The sequence below is a fragment of the Gopherus evgoodei genome, chromosome 1 (assembly GCF_007399415.2).
Source record: "Gopherus evgoodei ecotype Sinaloan lineage chromosome 1, rGopEvg1_v1.p, whole genome shotgun sequence".
Classification (NCBI taxonomy): Eukaryota; Metazoa; Chordata; order Testudines; family Testudinidae; genus Gopherus; species Gopherus evgoodei.
Window position 1 is genome coordinate 214,807,608 of NC_044322.1, and position 22,029 is coordinate 214,829,636.

General features: G+C 48.2%; 1 protein-coding gene across 1 annotated transcript; it reads left to right on the forward strand.

The window, feature by feature from the left end:
- Nucleotides 1-1,095: 1,095 nt before the first annotated feature.
- On the forward strand, nt 1,096-20,607 carry LOC115635858 (cystatin-B-like). Its single transcript, XM_030535108.1, has 3 exons — nt 1,096-1,252; nt 18,527-18,628; nt 19,632-20,607. Exons 1-3 carry the CDS (start codon nt 1,184-1,186, stop codon nt 19,758-19,760), a joined length of 300 nt encoding a protein of 99 aa, XP_030390968.1. The 5' UTR covers nt 1,096-1,183; the 3' UTR covers nt 19,761-20,607.
- Nucleotides 20,608-22,029: the final 1,422 nt, after the last annotated feature.

Consider the following 22,029-nt stretch of genomic DNA (forward strand, 5'->3'; position numbering starts at 1 on the left):
TATCCTCGTGGGTTACGTCCTGTATCAGGACCTGTTATGACTTGGCCCATGTCCCTACGGGCCGTGTGACTGCGCATTCTACCAGGGCGCAGGCGTCGTCGCTGGCTTTCCTGGCCCGTGTGCCCATCCAGGAAATCTGTCGGGCAGCGACCTGGTCATCGGTCCACACCTTTGCTTCCCACTACGCCCTGGTCCAGCAGTCGAGAGAGGATGCGGCCTTCGGAACTGCAGTGCTCCATGCCGCGACTTCTCACTCCGACCCCACCGCCTAGGTATGGCTTGGGAGTCACCTAACTGGAATGGATGTGAGCAATCACTCGAAGAAGAAAAGACGGTTACTCACCTTTGTAACTGTTGTTCTTCGAGATGTGTTGCTCACATCCATTCCACACCCGCCCTCCTTCCCCACTGTCGGAGTCGCCGGCAAGAAGGAACTGAGGAGCGGGCGGGCCGGCAGGGATATATATTGGGCGCCATGGCGGCGCCACTCCAGGGGGCGACCTGCCGGCCCACTGGAGTTGCTAGGGTAAAAAGTTTCCGACGAACGTGCACGCGCGGCGCGCACACCTAACTGGAATGGATGTGAGCAACACATCTCGAAGAACAACAGTTACAAAGGTGAGTAACCGTCTTTTCTCTGCCGCACTGACCCACTTCAGGGCTGTGATCATGGGAGAGGAGTTCTGCCCACGCCCCTGCCTGGAGCCACTTCTAGTGCCCCAGACTGGCCCAGCCCTGCCCCATTCAGCGCTAGGCACCAGCTGCCAGGGGCTGAGGCTAAAGGCTCTTTTCAAACCCTCTCACACGCGCGCTGAAGGATTTGGCTCCGCCCTGCGCCTGGCCCGGACTTCATCTCCCCCGGGCGGGGCTCTCCGAGTGCTCCCGCCCCGGGCAGGGACCGAACCAAGCGCGAGCGATCCCGGGGGGGGAATCCAGCCTCAGCCACAGCCCAGTGCGGGCTGCCGGGCCTGGGCCAACTCCCCGCCCCCCGCGGCTCCGGGCCCCGCCCCCCCTCTCCCACGCGCCGGCGCAGGGCGGGGAGCGGCACAGGAGCTGGTTCTCCGTTATTCTCGCTCTGCTGCGGCTCGACCAATCCGAGCCGGAGCTGGGATCACGTGACGGAATCTTGTTCCCTGCGAGGTGGCTTCGGTTTCGCTTGTTGCAGGCTCCCAGCTGCGCCGCGATGATGAAGTGCGGGGGGCTGACGGGCGCCCAGCCGGCCACCCCGGAAGCGCAGCACGTTGCCGACGAGGTGAGGGCGCGGGGCCGGGTTAGGTGGGGTCTCCACGCGGCCGGGTTCCCGGTTTACAAACCCCGGGGGGGGGATGTCCGGGATCCCCCCGGGGCGGCTGGTTAAAGACCGAAAAGCGGCCGGGCCGGACTGGGCCGCTGACCGGGGCCTCCTCGGCAGCCAAAGCCCCTCCCCGGCCCCTCTGCAGCCTCAGATCTCCGGCAGCGCTGGGGCGGGGCGCCCCGTGGGGCGCAGAGCCAGACACGCCGCTCTGAGCTGCAGGGGAGGGGGCCGGAGAGTGGGAGAAGGGGCTCGGGATCCCGAGGGCAGAGAGCTGCCTGTCTGGCTGTCCTAAATAATAGCTGCTGTTCCCTTAGCAAACGCCTCTCCGTTTCCTTTCTATTTTTGCCTCATTTCCCCTGGTTTATAGTTCTGTTTTTAAAGCCTGTATTATCTCTTCATGTTACTCTGTCTGATTCAGACAGCGTTAAATATGTAACTTATTTTACTTAGAAAAATAGCTGGAGAGATAATGGTAAGACTAGATCACCCACAGGGCCGCCCACGAGAATGCTGTGACCCCGCCTCTGCCTTCCCCACTCCCCCGGCGCCTCAGCGTGCTGCGTCCAGGAGTGGCCCTGGACAGAGCTAAAGCAGCGTGGCTTGGCCGAGGCCTGAGCTCCCCCCTGCTCAGAGCTGCCTGGTAAGGGGGCAGGGCTGCGAGCTTCGGTCCCGCCGGAGCCAGGCTGCTGCAGCGCTGTCCAGGGACCAGGGACGCTCCTGGATGCGGCGCGCTGAGGCTCGGAGAGGCGGGGGTAACCGAGGAGTGACCCTGGATAGAACTAAAGCGAAGTGGCCCGGGCGGGGCCTGAGCTCCTCCCTGCTTGGAGCTGTGTGCTAAGGGGGCGGGGCTGCCAGCTCAGGCCCTGGTGCAGTCAGGCCGCTGCAGTGCTCTCCAGGGCGGCTCCTGGACGCAGCATCCTGAGGCTCTGGGAGTGAGGGGAGGTGGGGGTAAGCAGCCTGGCTGGGAGGTTGGATAAGGGGCAAGGAGTCCTGGGGGCAGGGAGGGGGCAGAAGTTCTGGGGGGGGGTCAGGGGATGGGGAATGGGGAGGTTGGATTGTGGGTGTTCCGGGGTCTGTCAGGACTCAGTGAGGGGGGGGATAGGGGACAGGTAAGGGGGGGGTTTGTGGGGGGTGGGGTCCTGTGTTTGGTGGGGGCGGTGAGCAGACAAGGAGCAGGATGGGTCAGGGATTCTAAGCAGGGAGGCAGGAAGTGGATGGGGGTTGGATAGGGGCAGGGCCAGGCTGTTTTGGGAGGCACAGCCTTCTCTACCCTACCCTAAAGCTCATTCAGCAGTTTGAGGCTTGCAGACAGCTATTTAACACAAAGAGCCAAGCTGTTATCTTTTCTGTAGGGGATGGTTCACATGAGAAGAGCAATATCCTACACCACCTATCTTCTTCCCAACCCTATCAAGGGAGACCCCGCCTCCCCTGCATTCCCCAAGGCTCCAGAGGGGTTAATTCAGAGGTTCTCAAACTTTTGTCCTGGTGACCCCTTTCACATAGCAAACCTTTGAGTCTGACTCCCCCCCCATATAAATTAAAAACACTTTTTTAATACAGTCAAACCCCACCATAGCGCAAAATTGGATATAATGTGATCACAGGTTGGCTCCTCTTTTAAGGTACAGTATAATACAGGTAGGTACTGTACCAATGGTCCCCAACACCATGGCAGGGGAGAGAAGCTGCAACCCTGCACCTGCCAGGGACAGAGAACTCCGGGGCTGCGGGCACCAGTGAACTCTGTCCCCCACAGGGACGGGGCTGCAGCTTCTCTCCCACTTCAAGAGGAGCCGCAGCTCCCTGCCTGCCGGGGACAGAGAACTCCGGCTGCAGACGCCAGTCCTCTCTGTCCCTGGCAAGTGCGGGGCCATAGCTTCTCTCCCGCTTCAAGAGGAGCTGTGGCTCCCCACCTGCTGGGGACAGAGAGCACCGGCGGCTGCAGCCCCGGAGTTCTCTGTCCCCGGCAGGCAGGGAGCCGTGGCTCCTCTCCCCTGCTGGGCACTAGTCACCAGGGGCACCTCAGTGCACTGCTTTGGGGACCAGTTAAAACCTGACTGGTTTGAAACCCCACTATACCGCGACCCCGCATTTAGCGCAATGTAATTTTTTGGATCTCAAAGGTCACGTTATAGCGGGGTTTCACTGTATATGTAACACTATTATAAATGCTGGAGGCAAAGCGGGGTTTGAGGTGGAGGCTGAGAGCTTGTGACCCCCAGTAATAACCTCATGACCCCCTGAGGAGTCCCAACCCCCAGTTAGAGAACCCCTGGGTTAATTTAATTTTAGCACCCTACACATACACGTGCTATTTTGAGCATTTCAGTTTTCACAATATAGGCTCATCCCAGATTCTGGAACAAGCTCAAATGCTCAGTTTGTTGAGTATGTACATAAGCTATACTAAAGACAAACCCACAGTAACCATCTCCAGTTTGTGAGGGATGCTGTGGAGCCAGTCTCTAGGAATCGGATACATTCATGGAGGTTAAGTCCAATAGTGGCTATTAGCCAGGATGGATAAGTATTGGTGTCCCTAGCCTCTGTTTGTCAGAGGGTGGAGATAGATGCCAGGAGAAAGATCACTTGATCATTACGTGTTTGGTTCACTCTCTCTGGGGCACTTGGCATTGGCCACTGTTGATAGACAGGATGCTGGGCTGGATGGACCTTTGGTCTGACCCAGTATGGCCATTCTCATGTTCTAAGCTAAATGAACCCAAAGTTGCAGAGAGAGAGGTGAGTCAGGGAAGCCATCACCTGGAAAAATCTCTGACTGGATGGGCTCAGGCATTTGGTCACAAACTGAAGTGGTTCAAAAGTTCTGGAATTTTTTAAGCACAATTTTTTTTTATTGTTTCTTTAAACAAACACAACAAGCAGCAAATATTTGGCCACACACTTCTGAAACCCCAAACCATGTTCAGGTTTTGGCAGACTAATTTCAGCTTTTCAGTTGAAAAAAAAAGCCCACAACAAATTTTGAAGGAAAGCAGACTTGATTTTTTTTCTGCTTTTTAAAAATCCCTAGTTTTCGATCCAAAAAAAGCTTTGATGGAAAATATTTGTCCAACCTTTATGAGCTTTAGAGCCTTTTAGCACTAATTGATGCTGAGAACCAGTGATACCTTGTAAAGGTGACTTGAAAAGAAGTTTTCTCAAAACTGGGTTTGTGCTGAGATACAAAAGGTTTTAAAATGTTTATTTTTCCCAGGGCTGCCCAGGGTGGAGGGGCAGGAGCAGCAAGTGAGGCAATGTGCCTTTGGCCCCGCAGGGACCTCCACGAGAGTATAGTATTGTAAATTTTTTTTATGAAAGGGACCCCTGAAATTGCTTTGCCCCAGGCCCCTTGAATCTTCTGGGCGGCCCTGAACACCCAGCATTCTAAAGAGGCTCTGTCCTTTACACTTTGTGAATAGGAAAAACAAAACTTGTCTTTGAACTTTATTAACCAATGTAATTGTTTGTAACACATCAGGAAGAAAGGCGGAGACTCTGAGACCTGTTTGTGTAATAATGGAAATATTATGGTTTCTCACTGGCTAACTGTTAAAACATCATTTCGTTTGTTTACAGCCACTGGCAGTAGCTATATAATCCCTTACCCACGGTGGTGTTCTGTAACATTTGCCATGGCTACTGTCTAAATTCTTGCCAAGCTTTTTGTCAGATCCGCAGAACAGACATGAAATTAATGTAACTGCTAGCTTCAATTCATACTAGTGTTTGTAAAAACTGCTTCATCAAAGCACGTAGTTCAATTTTGCAATAAATTCAGAATCCAATAAGACTATTAAATCTGACTCATTGCCTACATACGTATTATATTTGGATTTCCACTCCATACGGCTAAATGCAGTGCCTTGCATGGTGTCAAGTATCAGAGGGGTAGCCGTGTTAGTCTGGATCTGTAAAAGCAGCAAAGAGTGCTGTGGCACCTTATAGACTAGCAGACGTTTTGGAGCATGAGCTTTTGTGGGTGAACACCCACTTCGTCAGATGCATGCATGACATGTATCTGACGAAGTGGGTGTTCACCCATGAAAGCTCATGCTCCAAAACGTCTGTTAGTCTATAAGGTGCCACAGGACTCTTTGCTGCTTTTACAGATCCAGACTAACACGGCTACCCCTCTGATACATTATATTTGGAGACGCAGTCAGCTATTATTCAACAGTGATACAAACTGTGGTGAATATAAGACCTGGCCTATAAAACTTTTTCATAAAAACTCACTGCAAGTCATGCATTCGAAGAAGAATTAAGTGCATGTCTGAAAATGGCCAATATTTATATTTCAAGATTGAAGTTCTTTGATTTGGCAGGAAGGTGAATATGAACCCAGAAGAAAATAAAAACATTTAAAGTGCTTAGCTTTTGGAGATCTTCTTGGAGCTTTCTCTATTAACGAAGATTTCAGAGAACTTTTTGAAGTTACTTCTGTTCTGGTTTTATTTACTGAAAGGTCCCCTTTTCTATGAATATTTATCAAGGTTTTTATTACAGTGATGGAGAATGACTGACTATTTTTTGTTTATGAGAGTGTAGCAGTAATTGAGTGACTCCCAAACTGTTGAGGACAAGTGCTGTGGCTGGACATGCAACTCAAGTCACTGAGGTCAGGGGACAGGTAGGGAGTGGGATCCTGGTGGGGGCAGTTAGGATGGGAATCTCAGGAGGGGGCAGTCGGGGACAAGGAGAAGGGAGGCTTAGATAGGGGGTAGAGTCCCGGAGGTGGTTAGGGGCAGGGGACCTGGGAGGGGGAAATCAGGGGACAAGGAGCAAAGGGGGTTAGATGGGTTTGGGGGTTCTGTGGGCGGCAGGCAGTGGGATGGAGTGACTAGGGAGTGGAGCTACCCCTTCCTTCCCCCATGGAGTGTCCTCATTTTTGAAAGTTCAAATATGGTAACCCTAGGTTAGGGAGCTGCTGAGGAGGAGGGACATTGGTGGGGGAGGGGGAGGCCTTTGGCCTGAGAACACCTGTTTAAGAGGCGGAGAGGTGGGGTGACCATATTTTCCCTCCTTATGCTGAATATGAGACATCTGGTAAAATTACTCGTTTTCAAATGAGTTCAGCGGCAGTCAGTACAAACGTTCAAATTGACATCAAGTTGACTGAGCCCATGTTAAAAAGACATTTAGAGGGAGAGCACGTAAAGGGCTGAGAGGTGGGCAGTAGAGGTGACACAGAACTGGCCGCCACCTGGCACCTGCCCGCACTCACCAGCCATCGCAGCTCACGGCGTGTACCCAGTGCCGGCTGGAAGTAGGATGAGGGGCCAGGACCCTGCCGGCTAAAAGCCATCATGCAGCAGGGCCTGCACTGACAGACTAGCAGGAGGAGCAACCTGGCCCTGCACACTGTATCTTTGCCTTGCCACCAGCCTTGCACACCCACCATCGGCCACTGGACTTGCTCCTTCCCCACACTCACTGCGGGTGGGCAGGCGGCTGGTGAGCAGGGATCCAGCCAGCAGCTGGACCCAGCAGTACTGATTGGGGGGAGACAGAAAATATGGGACAATTTGCCCATTTAAAAAAAAAAAAGTTGGCACGCCTGCAGGAGGGCTTAAATACAGGACATCTGGTCACCCTACAGAGAGGGAAAGATGGCAATGCACTACAAAATAAAAGCAACTTTTTTTTTTATTTTTTTTTTTTTTTGTAAACAGCATGTATAGAGAATGGAAACTGAGTGACAAGCGGAGTTAGACTCATAGACTCCAGGACTGGAAGGGACCTCGAGAGGTCATCGAGTCCAGTCCCCTGCCCTCATGGCAGGACCAAATATTGTCTAGACCATCCCTAATAGACATTTATCTAACCTACTCTTAAATATCTCCAGCGATGGAGATTCCACAACTTCCCTAGGCAATCTATTCCAGTGTTTAACTACCCTGACAGTTAGGAACTTTTTCCTAATGTCCAACCTAAATCTCCCTTGCTGCAGTTTAAGTTGCTGTTCAGGGCATGAGATGCTTATCTGCCGCAGAGAGTAAAGAAGTGTGGTGATGCCAGTGATGATTTCTCAGGAGGGTCGCATCTGCACAGGAATGTGGGGTCTGTAAATCAAGAGCAGGGGCCAGGGCCATCTCTAGCTATTCTGGGGCCCTACACAGCCTCTCCTTTCCCCTGGTGGGGTGGGGGTGGGGGGCCCACGCCTCTGCAGGGAAGGCAGGGCTAGCTTGGAAGGGGGAACCACCCCCAGCACTCAGAGGTGGCGTGGCTGGGGCTGGACCGCGCCGTTGCACTTCCCACCACCAGTGAGTGCAGGCCTGGCCCTGCTTCAGTCCTCAGGGGAGTGGGATGAGGCTAGGGTGGGGCAGAGCAGGGGCAGAGGCCATGGGGAAGGGACAGCAGGGGTTGGAGCAGCATGCAGCTGTGTAGGGCGCAGGTGCCCCAAACTTCCTGGTGCCCTACACAGCTGTGTACTTTATGTATGAGTAAGGACGGCCCTGGCAGGGGCTGTCATTTAGGGACACTTTGAATGAGGGAGATCGTTGTTTGTTTTGCTTAAACAAGACCAGTTAGAGACTGTTTTATGTCATGTTGAAACACAGGACGAAATCCTCCTCCACTGGAAAGGAGAGGCTTTGAAACGTGCCTAAAAAATTCTTAAAAAATGACAAGTCATACATAACTTAATAAAGATGAACTCAAAAGGGGTTTATAAAAATTAGTCTCAAATGCTTATAGGCTTAATTCTGGCTTTGCTATGAGGCTTGGGCAAGGGCATTGGAGCCTTCCCAAAAGTAGCCCTCCCGAGGCCCCGCCCCTCCTCTTCCTTCCCCCCACCCCAAGATCTTGGCCCCGGCCAAGCCAAAAGCCGGAGCGGGGCCAGGGAGCCCACTCAGGGTGAGCTGTAAACAGCCCCCTGTGTTCCTGCCCCCAGGCTCCCCACAGCTGCCTGTACAGGTGTTACCATGGCTGGGCAGTGGCCTTGAGGCCCCCTCCCCCAGCCCGAGAGCTGTGCGGGTAGCTGTGGGAAGCCCACGCAGAGTCATGGACCTTGCACCTCTACGGCCCAGTGGGGATCCTGGGGGGCGGGGACACAGGCCTGGACTGGTGTAGGATCCACGTGCAACTGCCCTAGCTCCCCAGCCAAGTTCCACGTTGGCCTGGCTGGGAAGTGGGGCCTCAGGGGAAAGAGGAGGGGAAGTGGGCAAAGTCTGCCCTGGCAAAAGTTGGATAGGTCAGACCTATCCACTTTCAAAAAGTAGGAGGGCTGTGGCCCCCCTGATGCCCCGAGATCCCTGGACCCGTATAAGGTCCCAAGGGCAGACCAGAAACTAGGTTGGAATTTAGACTTCCCTTGCTCCAGGAGAAAAGTTCTCTCTGCCAGCCCTGTATCTGGAACAAATTACAGTAGAACCCGGTTTATCTGATCTAATTGGGACTGGGGCTAGATCAGATAATCCAAAATTCAGCTAATCAGGAGAATGGGCAAAGAGCTTTTTATCCATTATTTTAAAATGTGAAGTTGCTTTTAAACTAGCTGACCTTGCCCGGAAAAGCATTCAAACAAACATTACCCCCCTGTTAAAATCATAGAATCATAGGACTGGAAGGGACCTCGAAAGGTCATCTAGTCCAGTCCCCTGCTCTCATGGCAGGACTAGACCATCCCTGACAGGTGTTTGTCTAACCTGCTCTTAAAAGTCTCCAATGATGGAAATTCCACAACCTCCCTAGGGAATTTATTCCAGTGCTTAACCTCCTTGACAGTTAGGAAGTTTTTTCTAACGTCCAACCTAAACTGCCCTAGCTGTACTTTAAGCCCATTGCTGCTTGTCCTATTCTTAGAGGTTAACGAAAACAATTTACCTCCCTCCTCCTTGTAACAATCTTTTATGTACTTGAAAACTGTTATGTTCCCCTTCGGTTGTCTCTTCTCCAGACTAAACAAACCTGATTTTTTCAATCTTCCCTCATAGGCCATGTTTTCTAGACTTTTAATAATTTTTGTTGCTCTTCTCTGGACTTTCTCCAATTTGTCCACATCTCTCCTGTAATGTGGTGCCCAGAACCGGACACAATACTTCATTTGAGGTCTAATCAGCATGGAGAAGAGCAGAAGAATTACTTCTTGTGTCTTGCTGACATACTCCTGCTAATACATCTTAGAATGATGTTTGCTTTTTTTGTACTCTCCCATACGGGATTCTGACTGGCCAGCCTCAGACTTTTCAAGCTACAAGAAGAGGATGTGCAGTTGGTGGAATTATAGAAATGTAGGGCTCAAAGGGACCATGAGAAGTCATCAAGTCCAGCCCCCTGTGCTGTGGCAGGACCAAGTAAACCTAGACCATCCCTGACAGGTGTTTGTCCATCTTGTTCTTAAAGCTTCCAATAATGGGATTCCACATCCTCCCTTTTAAGCCTATTCCAGCGTTTAACCACCCGTATAGTTAAAAAGTTTTTTTTTCCTAATATCTAACCTAAATCCTCCTTGCTGCAGATTAAGCCCATTACTTCTTGTCCTACCTTCAGTGGACGCGGAGAACAATTGATCACAGTCCTCTTTAAAACAGCCCTCAACATACTGGAAGGCTGTTACCAAGTCCCTCCTCAGTCTTCTTTTCTCAAGACTAAACATACCCAGTTATTTGAACCTTTCTTCATAGGTCAAATTTTCTAAACTTTTTGTCATCTTTATTGTTCTCCTCTGGACTTTTTCCAGTTTATCCACATCCTTCCAAAATTGTGGTGCCCAGAATTGGACATAGGACTCCAGCTGGGACCACACCAGTGCTGAGTAGAGTGGGACAATTACCATCTGTATCTTCCATACAGTGCTCCTGTTAAAACACCCCAGAATGATATTAGCCTTTTTTGCAGCTGCATCATACTGATGACATATTCAGTTTGTGGTCCACTATAAATCCCAGAACTTTTTCAGCAGTTCAACCACCTAGATAGTTATTTCCATTTTGTAGTTGTGCATTTGATTTTTCCTTCTTAAGTGAAATACTTTGCACTTGTCTTTATTGAATTTCATCTTGTTGAATTCAGACCAATTCTCTAATTTGTCAAGGTCATTTTGAATTTTAAATCTGTCCTCCAAAATGCTTGCAGACCCTCCCATCTTGTCATCTTCAGATTTTACAAGCATATTCTCTACTCCATTATCCAAATCCTTAATGAAAATATTGATTAGTACTAGACCCAGGAATGACACCTGCAAGTCCCCACTGAATGTGCTCTCTCAATTTGACAGCAAACCATTGATAACTACCATCTGAATACCAGTTATTCACCCACCTTATAGTATTTTCATCCAGACCACATTCCCTAGTTTTCTTTTGTAAATGTCATGCAGAACTGTGTCAAAAGCCTTACTAAAATCAAGTTATATCATGTCTACTGCTCCCCCTCCCCCCAATTTGGTCCGCAATCCAGTCAAAGAAGGAAACTAAGTTGGTGTGGCAGGATTTGTTCTTGATAAATCCTGCTGACTGTTTTTTACATCTTTGTTATCCTCCAGATGCTTACAAATTGAGTGTTTAATAATTTACTTCAGTATCTTTCCAAATTTTGAAGTTAGGTTGATTGGTGTATAATTCCCTGGGTCTTCCTTGTCTCCTCTTCTTAAGATAGGTACTTTGTTTTCCCTTCTCCAATCTTCGTGGACCTCACCTGTCCTCCAGGAGTTCTCAAAGATCATCACTAACAAGATTGCATCAGCTAGTTCCTTAAGGACGCTAGGATGAATGTCATCTGCTCTGCTTGAATAGAATCATAGATTATTAGGGTTGGAAGGGACCTCAGGAGGTCAGCTGGTGCAGCCCCCTGCTCAAAGCAGGACTAATCCCCAAATAGCCCCTGAATGATCAAACTCACAACCCTGCGTTTAGTAGGCCAGTGCTCAAACCACTGAGCTATACCTCCCCCTCTAACATAACTAAATATTCTTCAACCTGTTCTTTCCCTAGTTTGATTTGCATTCCTTCCCCCTGGTTGTCAATAACTGTGTTGAGTATCTGGTCATCGTTAACCTTTTTAGTGAAGACTGAAGCAAAATAGGCATTAAGCACCTCAGCTTTCTTGATGCCATCAGTTCTTAGTTCTCCTTCCCCACTAAATAGAGGACCTACGCTTTCCTTCATCTTTCTCTTACTCTTAATATATTTAAGTAACTACTTCTTATTGCCTTTTATGTCTCTTGCTAGATGTAACTCATTTTGTGCCTTAGCCTTCCTGATTTTTGGTCCCTACACACTTGTGCTATTCTCAATAGGAGCACTCCCAGCAGATAAATAGAAGTGGTTGTTTCCCTGTATTTGGCACTGGTGAGGCCACATCTTGAGTATTGCATCCAGTATTGGGCCCCCCACTACAGAAGGGATGTGGACAAATTGGAGAGAGTCCAGCAGAGGGCAACGAAAATGATCAGGGGGCTGGGGCACATGACTTATGAGGAGAGGCTGAGGGACCTGGGCTTGTTTAGTCTGCAGAAGAGAAGAGTGAGGGGGGATTTGATAGCAGCCTTCAACTACCTGAAGGGAGGTTCCAAAGAGGATGGAGCTTGACTGTTCTCAGTGGTGACAAATGACAGAATAAGGAGCAATGGTCTCAAGTTGCAGTAGAGGAGGTCTAGGTTGGATATTAGGAAACACTATTTCACTAGGAGGGTGATGAAGCACCAGAATGGGTTACCTAGGGAGGTGGTGGAATCTCCATCCTCAGAGGTTTTTAAGACCCAGCTTGATAAAGTCCTGGCTGGGATGATTTAGTTGGTGTTGGTCCTGCCTTGAGCAGGGGGTTCAACTAGATGACCTCCTGAGGTCCCTTCCAATCCTGATATTCTATGATTCTAGAGCTTTTTTGAACTGATTTTTTTCCCTTAGATATTCTCCCCATTGGACCTTAACTACCAGTTCTCTGAATTTGTTAGTCTGCTTTTTTGAAGTCCATTATCCTTATTTTGCTGCTGTCACTCATTTCTTTCCTTAGAATCATGAAATCCATCTTTTCATGATCACTGTCATTCAAATTGCCTTTCACCTTCAGATTTGCAACCAATTCCTCCCTGCTGGTCAGAATCAAGTCTGAAATGGCTGTGCCCCTGGTTACTTCCTCCACTTTCTGAAACAAAAACTTGTCCTGAATACATACAAAGAACTTATTGAAGATTTTTTGTTTTGCTGTATTACTTTACCAACAGATGTCTGTAGTTAAAGTCCCCCATTACTTCCAGATGCTGTGGTTTGGATATTTTTATTGTAGTTTAGAAATGCCTCATCCACCTCCTCTTCCTGATTTGGTGGTCTATAGTAGCATCCTCCCCCACACACATGCACCTTGACATGAACCCTATTTTTTTAACCCTTTTAATTTTATCCAGAGACACTCAACTGGTCTGCCTCCTCCCTCCTTCTGGACCACAGAACCACTTTTCTCTGTGAGCTCCCCTCCCTCCTGGGACTGTCAGTCACATGCTCTTGTGAGTCACTGTTTCTGTGGTAATAATGTCAGCTCCAGGCTGCATATGACTGGCTCATCTGCATCTGTGGAGCCAAGTGTTTTGCTTTAGGGTGGAAAAATAAAATATGCTGATCCAGGATGTCTGCTTAACCTCTAACACTCAGAGCAGGATCTAGAATCACTGAGAGGGAGGCCACGATATTACTAGATTTTTCTTTCTGTTTAGCGTTGCAACATTAGCTCATTAGCACTTCAGTTGTGTTTACACAGAATGTTAGACTCATAGACTTTAAGGTCAGAAGGGACCATTATGATCATTTAATCTGACCTCCTGCACAATGCAGGCCACAGAATCTCACCCGCCCACTCCTGTAACAACCCCCTAACCTATGTCTGAGTTATTGTAGTCCTCAAATTGTGGTTTGAAGACCTCAAGCTGCAGACAATCCTCCAGCAAGTGACCCATGCCCCATGCTGCAGAGGAAGGCGAAAAACCGCCAGGGCCTCTGCCAATCTGCCCTGGAGGAAAATTCCTTCCCGATCCCAAAAATGGCAATCAGTTAAACCCTGAGCATGTGAGCAAGACTCACCAGCCAGCACCCAGGAAAGAATTCTCTGTAGTAACTCAGATCCCATCCCATCTAACATCCATCGCAGACCACTGTTCGCAGCAACAGCAGCAGTTTGGCAGTGACAGGCACACTCAGTCCAGTGTCTGGCTCTTAGTAATATCCTTACCTGTAGCACTGTAGGAAAAGGAATTGGGCTAAGACCGACTGCGCCCTCTGTGGGTTGTATTCACCCATTGTAAAATACAAGATTGCTTGGGGGTTATTTACATTTTGCATGGGGGGAATCAGGCCTAGAGGCGAGTTGGAGCTTCACTGCTTCAGTTTTGGAGTTTCATAAGAGTACATCTCATGTGGGGGGGATGCAGGTGGGGCCCATAGCTCTTCCCCTGTGACACACAGTATACAGAGTGGTCAGAGCTCCCTCTCATGCCCTAATATGAGAACGTGCTAGTATGAGTGACCTAGAGCTTAGCTCAACTGTGAAGTGAGCAAGTTCTTGGTCCTGTCTTCTTCTCTTGTGGGGAGTGGGGGGAGTCCTGGATGCAGGAATCTTTTAGGTAAATTTCCACTCCACAATTTCACAGAGTAGCCTGAGGAGCAGCCAGTTGGAACCCTCTGTGCTTGGGGAGTTGGGAGCAGGTGCGCTGACTCAGCAATACAATGGCAAATGGTTTTTTCCTCCTGTTTAATGGATATTTACAGGGAATAGGAATCTTCTTTTCTGAGCTGGATTGTGTATATGCTCCTTACTTGTGTTTCTGCACAGCAGAGAACTGTGAGAGGTGGAGGATACATAGCCATGCACCCAAAGGAGGTGAGATCAGCTGTGCTGAGCTGGGGTTGAGGCAGGGACTACAAGGCTGCATTACTAGTCAGTATCATTAGCTTGCCTTGTCCTTGCAAGTAAAGTTTGAAATTATCCCTCTCTTCAACCTAAAACCTATGCTATAGCTTGTGTGTTTCAATGAACTGAGCACAGAAAGACAAACAGTAATTTGTGAATTCTCTCAGGTTCTATCACTGCCTCTATCTATGATACTAGACAAGTCATTTCCTCTCTCTGTACTTCAGTTTTCCTTTCTGTAATATGGGAATAAGAATACCTAACTCACAAAGGGTTGGAAACTTCAATCAATGATCAAAGAAGTTTTGAAATGCAAAACACTTATTATTTTTATAACACTTCTTATTTATTATTACTACTAGTCATAAGTATCATACTGTGAAAGATCTATTAAACATACTTCCTAAAGTCTCACACTTAACTGGTCTTTATATTCCCATAGGAAATGGGATCCTTATTCTACAGGACAGTTTTAAAATATTTATTTTAGACATTACTTCAGCACCAAATTATTTTATGGTTTAAAAACTTACTCCTGGGGGAATTTTGCACCAAAAAATTAAAAATGCTGTACACAATATTTTAAAATTCTGTAATAGTCTGCATATTTTATTTGTCAAAATAATGCAATATAATTACTCTGATTTCAATTATTTCGGTAACTTATTTAAAGTCCAATACAATGGATGGAGAATGGGAGTGGGGAGCATTGGAGGAAATCTCCAGACCCTCTTGCCTGATGGTAATGTACCTAAGTTTGACCTTTATTTCTAGTTATTAGTCAACAAATATATGCAGCCATGTGCTCAATGTTACATCATCGGCAACTGAAGAGCAAGTGAGGGCTGGGGAATCAAACTCACAATTTATACTTGCTACTGACCATCTGCAGAAAGGTCAGTAGGAAACAGTTTATGGACTACATTTTCATAGGAATTTTTTTCAGTCCAAAAATTTAGACCAGTTTTAATCACTAAAGCACCATAGGCATTTATAAGGCCACACTGTTCTTTACAAAAACAACAAGGAGTCTGGTGGCACCTTAAAGACTAACAGATGTATTTGGGCATAAGCTTATGCCCAAATACATCTGTTAGTCTTTAAGGTGCCACCAGACTCCTTGTTGTTTTTGTGGATACAGACTAACATGGTACCCCCTGATACCTGACTGTTCTTTATGCCATTCTGGCAATATAAAGGAGCCTTAAAACTTTTACACCTGTTTTATACTCTTGGGGGAGTTCACTAAGACAATGGGAACAATTCACTAAGCAGGCAGGCCACTACATTCTGCTCTGAGGGGAACAGAGCTTGCCCCACGCTTACCTCAGGAACACCCCAAAGCCCTTCCCCTCCATGCAAAGTGTGCTGCAATAGTGAGCAAGAGGGACAGTGTGTGTGTGCGTCATGCACACACACACTGCCCACTCGCCACCAGCGGTGATTTATATTTCTACCAACTGCTCTGGCTGCCCAAACAAACCAGCCTGCGCTGCGAGGGATCAGCGTGTGACCGCTCTTGTGCCTTTTCTATTGCTTCCCCGTCAGAATTCATTCTTCTGTGGGGAAGCAAAGAAATCTGGAGGGGACATGAATTCTGCACACCTGCCATGACGCAGAATTCCCTCAGGATTAAAAACTATTATACTTGTATGTCTCATACAAACAAAGCCATGCATGCCATATGCGCAGCACATCTGAAAGGAGACAGATGTCTTTATACTCTCAGCTAAGTGTGGCATTTGTGGGTTAGTTGATTCTTGCATACCAGAACTATTACTGCTCTTTTGCTTACGCCCTAGATTTCCACCATGGAATGAAGCACATACTTCTATTGTAATATTCAGTGGATGCCCTTTCTGAAACACAGATGTTTTAGTTTAAAGATTTATTTTAAATGCTTGATTACATAGTACTAAATACTTAGGCCTAGATTTAGGTTCCAAGTCCCAGTTTTGGCTCCATTGCGATCCACAAAACTTCCTCCAGATCCTGTAGGTGTCTAAATTCACCCAGTGCCAAAGTCTTCAGGGTAAAAATATCCAAGGTGCCTGAGTTTCTGCATCTGAGCATGTGCATTGCTGCCTCTCTCCAGGCATCCAAATGCCTATCTCCATCCTAATCCTCCGCGTGATCCATGAGCCAGAGCCAGACAGGAAGTCAGCCATGTAAGTCACGTGCAGGGCCTGCGCTCTTGTAAGCGTGCCCAGAGGCCATCTATCAGACAGAATCTCATTCAAAATCTGGCTGAAAAAGGAAGTGGCGGTGCTGTCTAATTACTTGGTACACCATGGAACAGTCATTGGACAAGTGAGTGTCTGAGAGAGAGAGTGTGACTCTATAGCCAGGTCGTTCGGGCACCCACTGGTGAGGTAGGCGGTCCTGAATCCAGTCCCTCACTCTTGACTCTTTCATCATTGATCCACAGCAGAACAGCTTCAGCTGCACAGGTTGAGGGAGCCCCACATCAGAAGACCACATAATTCAATGGTTATCACACCTAGGATGTGGGAGACCCAGGTTCAATTCCTCTCTTGGTTTCAGGGGAGAAAAGCTTTGAACAGGGGTCTCCCTTCTCCCCCTTAAGTGAAGGAGGGAAGAATCTAGTTCTCCCACATCCCAGGTGAGTGCTCTGAACGGTGGGCTGAAAAGCCTGGCTCTTCCTCCTCCTGTCCCCCCTCCCCATTTTGTGTGGGCAAGGCAGGCACCTAACTCATTCCCACAAGAAACTATTTAGGCAGCTGACACCAGATGGACTCACTAAACGGCGAGTGACGCCTCCCTGCAGCCTGAACTTAGGCACTTATTTCCATTGGAGGAGTGGAGGTTGGCATACCCCTTTTGTCAGCATCGGCTAGCCTTGGTTAGCTTAGGCAGCTCCCTACCTAGCATGCTGGCTTTGTGTGGCTTGCAGTCTAAGATGCCCCTCTCTCTCCATTCATTATACAGGGAACCTAGATGCCTAACTCAGGCTTTGTGGTTTGCAGTGAGATGCTGTGAAAATTACAGATGCGCAACAGGCGCCGTGACTCTGAGTGTTACAAAGTCCGAGTCCTTCTGTGCCTCCAGGTATTAATAAGTTTTTAATTTTGAAAAGGAAGATGGATCTGAAGAGGACTCTTGTTGCCAAGAGGAATGGTTTTGTGTGTTTTTGACACCTAGTGTTTTTTAGCTGTAGATTTCAAAGCACTTTGCATAGGTGGATCAGTATGATTTTCCCATAGTAAAGAAAGGGAAGCTGAGACAGACAGAGGAAATAACTTGTTATTATAGAGCAAGGGTTACACAGCAAGGTAGGTGGCTAGCTGGATTTAGAAGCCAAATCTCCTGACTTCCAGCCTCATACCGTGTCTGCTGAACCATGCTGCTTCTCCAGTTTCACTGCCTGTCTAGCACTGGGGCCAATTAGTGCCTCTGTGTCACAGCTCAGGACATCTGCACTTGTATTTCTCCTCGGTGCTCCCCCAAGGGCACCCACTCTAGGATCCCTGCGCCTTAGCTGTCACTTCTCTTGGTGGACACACATGCCTTGTTCCCTCCTGACCGGGGTTTTTCCAAGCTGCAGAGTTTCCTGTCCACACTGTGATATTTTCAGCAAGCCAGACTGCCTAACAGGCCCGTGTCTGGCCTTTGCTTTCTCTCCACAGGCTATGAATAGCTGCAATTGCCAGCAGTTACAGATTACCACCAGCTCTTTGTGGTAGCACTCAGTCCTTCAAACCGCACACCGGAGTTTTGTGATTATGAATTCATAATAGCCTTTAGCTCAGAATGATTCAGTCTCTCCTTTATACAGCTTGGCCTTTGATCGTGAGACTCTGGATACAGGTGATCAGTGGAAAATGGTCCTCTCCTCAGGGTGTAGCTTCAAACATCTGGGTTTTTGGCATAATTGGAGGTGGAGAATTTGCTTTCGCCTCCCCCTGGAGATACCCCAGGCAAAGTACCTGATACTGTTTGTCTCAAAAGTTCATTCTTGTCTGGCACATTACTAAATATGGTCAGCTGAAGGTCATAACACTTCCCAGGGTTCATATCACATTTCCCCCTTAGAGAGAGAACATACAGTCCCAGCCCATAATAATACATAATCTTTGTATTTAATGCACTGGATCCCAAAGATACTTGAACTTCATTCAGTAAAGTTTTTTCAGGGATATTGCAAGAAATTGTCACATCTGTTACATCTTGCTTTATGGAACATCTCACATTTTAGCCATTACGTTTTTGAGAAACATGAAGAGCAACATGTCCAGAGACTCTGCAACAGTGTGACCTGTACCGCGTCTTAGAAACACTAACAGTGGAGCTCATGGGTTCCAGACTTTACATCTGCCTTGAATAACTAGTAAAACCCTCTCCTTTTTTTTTTTTTATTTTCTTAAGGTGAAGCTTCAGGTGGAAGAAAAAGAAGGGAAGAAATTTGAGGTCTTCACTGCTGTGGAGTTTAAAACTCAGGTGGTTGCTGGAATAAACTACTTCATCAAGGTACAAAACAGTGGGGAATAGGTTCTCAGTTTAAATTTTATATGCGTAGTATCTTATACTTGATTCTTGTTCAATTAGTTAATTACAAAGAGGTTCCTGTGATTTGACCCTTAGAATGGGTGTCACAGAGGGGCTGCCCCCTTTAAGAGGGAATGGGGTCCAGCACACCTATTGCTCATCAGCTAACCACCCATTTGGGCTTAAAAGAGGGTTCTTGGACCCTGAGGAGGGAGGGGTGAGATTGGCAGGTGAGAACTGTTTGAGACCGTGGGAGTGGGGGGAGAGAGACAAACACACACACACAGAGAAACAGGAAGTAGCAAGGAAGAGCTGGCAGGAGTTGCTTAGCGGAGAGCAGTAACTATGAGCTGCTGATGAGGAGCTTGGAGGAAGGCTGTTGGTGAGAAGAGACCAAAGCTGGGGACCCCTGGCAAGCAGAAGCCTCAGGCAGTGTCCCCTAGGAAAAGGGGAAGAACCGTCCCAGTCAGGGGAAGTTGAGCCCAGAAGTTGAGGGTTCTTGAAGGAGGATGGATTCCCCTGAGGGGTAGGTCTGACAGGCGGGTTGGCCTGGAGGAGTGAAATGCTGGAAGAGAGGGAGCCCTCGGGGTAAAGACCTGAACGAAAGGCAGTGGGAGGACTGGTCACTCAAGCAAAGAAGCCTGGAAAGGGGGACCGGATTGTGGTCCCAGATTAGATTAGAGCACCTCACTGCATTAATAAATCTACACCACCTCTGTCAGGTAAACAAGTCTGATTATTCTTGTTTTACAGATGGGAAACAACCTTTCTGTGCTTGAGTGTCCTGCCCCAAGGCCACACAATGAATGTGTGAAAGAGCCAGGGAGTGAGCTCATGACTCCTAATCTGTGCCCCAACAAGAAGACAGCCCCTCCTCGGCCCCCTCTTCCCTTCCCCCCAACCCAAAACACACACGCTAAAATGTCCTGTACCTGGAAGGCTTTTATTCCATGGAATTTACTGTCACTTTCTTCTTACCTTTCAGGTCCATGTTGGCAATGAGGAGTTCTTGCACTTGCGGGTGTTCAAAAGCCTTCCTCATGAGAACAAACCTCTGAGCCTCTCCAGTTACCAGAGCAGCAAGACTAAGCATGATGAGCTGACTTACTTTTAGCGGCTCTTCGGAAGAGCCTCTCTCAATTTTTTTTATTTTTTTTTGTAGGCTACAGAGTGATGTTTCCTATACCAATGAATAGAATGAAAGTGCATTTAAAAATCCTGTCTGAAATATCAATTCCTTTTCTAGATTTCCCTCCCTCCTCGGTATCCCAAAGAAAGGGCCTGGTTCTGCTCTTACTTGCACTAGTGTAAAACAGGTGAAGTTCGATTGAAATCAACGGATTTACACTGGCATAAATTCCGTGTAAGTGACTAGAGACTCATGTGCATAGAATCTGTTGTGAGCTAAAGAGAAAAGGGAGTGTATCCAGTACAACTGTGACATAGAGCAGTATAAGACTTAGAATTTCTTCTAGCCCTGTAACAGAATGACAATGTTACTCAATACATTGTAAAGAACAAACACATGTAATTGTTAGGGAACTAAAGATGGAGGTTTACAACACTGGAGCAAACTTGAAAAAGTGAAAAGAAATAGGATCATAGTCATTTGAAATAGAAGCATTTCCTAGGCAATCAAATCCATGCCCCCGCAAGGATATGATATAGTTCCCCATAGAGGACATGTCAGATTGACAGCGCTTCTTCACCAGATCTTAACCAAAAGCCCTTGTAAGGCATTAAAACCACATAGACACTTCTGAACAGATAATATTTCTAAGGAAGGTACAAGGTGTATTTAGCAGGCATTTCACTCTCTTCTCTTAGCTGTTGTTGAAAATGTATGTGTTGATTTGAATTGTTTTCTTTATAAGGGCCATCTTCCTCACAGCCCCAAGAAAGGGCAATCTCCCTGACAGACCAACTGCCATTAAAATACAGATTTAAAGTGCTATATAAGAGCTAAGTATTATTATTTATTAATTGGTTGAACAAAGGTTATGCTATATTTGTAGCATGCTAACTCAATCAGCTAGTCCTGTCCATGCTTTGGCCCCAGCTCAACACCCTGGTCCCAACCCTGGATTTCCTGGCCAACCTCCAGAAATTAATTCTGGAGTTCTTTTGACCAGAACTGCACTGGGCCTCTGGAGGGGTTTTCCACCTGCCCCTGGAGGAGGGGGGACAGGGTCTGAAGTGCCTGCGTACTCTGGTCCATGTCTTCCACCTCCAAGCCCTGCAGAGGCTCCTTTTATGTTGCAGGTAGTCCAGCGTGGAGCATACTGGCGCACGCCTTTCTGCGTCACTTCCGAGGGCTCTGATATGACTGGAAGCTCTTTTGTCTCCATCTGAGAGGTCTTCCATGAGACCTCTCCCAGCTGCCGGTCTTCTACCAGGACCTCCTCCAGACCTGGAAACTGTTCTCAATGACCAGGTCCATGGCGGCCACTGAGGGGGCAGATCTCCTTGCAGAGCCCCTGCTATACAGCCCCCAACTCCATTTGCAGGTGGCGGAGTCCCCCTCAGTGCACCAGAGGTTGGTCCTGGGATAAGTCACGAGAGTCACAGACCTTCTGGACCAGGGAGACTGGGTGGATCACCTGGGTGGATCACTTGATGCTTGTTCGGCATATGGGGCTCTCCAGGACTTGTACTCCCTGGCGCATCAGGAGGTGAGGGCTGCTTTCCCTGCAGCTGCTCGGGCCTACCTTGACTGGGTCCTGCGAGAGGCCACACCGCGTCCACCCGCCACCCCAAGCCCTGCCCTGTGGACCTGGAGGGATCCCTTGCCCCTTCACCATGAGCCAGCTGCCACAATTTGCAGCCAGTTTGTTTCCAGGCTGTGCCAAGGAAACATCTATACATGCTTGTGCTCCACACCCCAACGCAAAGTGGAGGGACCTCCTGCCACTGGAAGGTGAGAAGCCCCAGTGGGCCAGCCTATATTCCACATTGGTCCCCGCCCACTGGGGATATCAGTTGGTGGCTTCTTCATGGAGCTGTGAGCACAGGCGTGTATTTGGCGTGGTTTACCCCCATCCCAGACACCTGCCCTTCCTGCAGTGAGAGGGAGACCCTGGTGCACGTTTACCTGGAGTCTGCCAGGTTGCAGCCCCTATTCCGGCTCCTCTTAGATATTCTGTTACGTTTCTGGCTGCACTTTTCCCCTCACCTCCTTATCTACTCACTCCCTATCCATGACCCCACACAGTTGTGTGACCTCCTTGACACCCTCCTCCTAGCACTGGCCAAAATGGCCATCTACAAGACCAAGGAGAGGAGGTTGGCTGATGGGGTTTCCTGCAACTGCAAGACATATTTCCGATCCTCTGTCTGCTTACATATCCGGGCAGAGTTCCTCTGGGAGGCATCTGCTGGCATCC

Excerpts from the sequence above, each read along its gene's own strand:
- LOC115635858 (XM_030535108.1), top strand. The coding sequence starts at position 1,184 with ATGATGAAGTGCGGGGGGCTGACGGGCGCCCAGCCGGCCACCCCGGAA. Across the intron at positions 1,253-18,526 it reads CGCAGCACGTTGCCGACGAG|GTGAAGCTTCAGGTGGAAGA; the intron begins GTGAGGGCGCGG and ends TATTTTCTTAAG. Across the intron at positions 18,629-19,631 it reads GAATAAACTACTTCATCAAG|GTCCATGTTGGCAATGAGGA; the intron begins GTACAAAACAGT and ends CTTACCTTTCAG.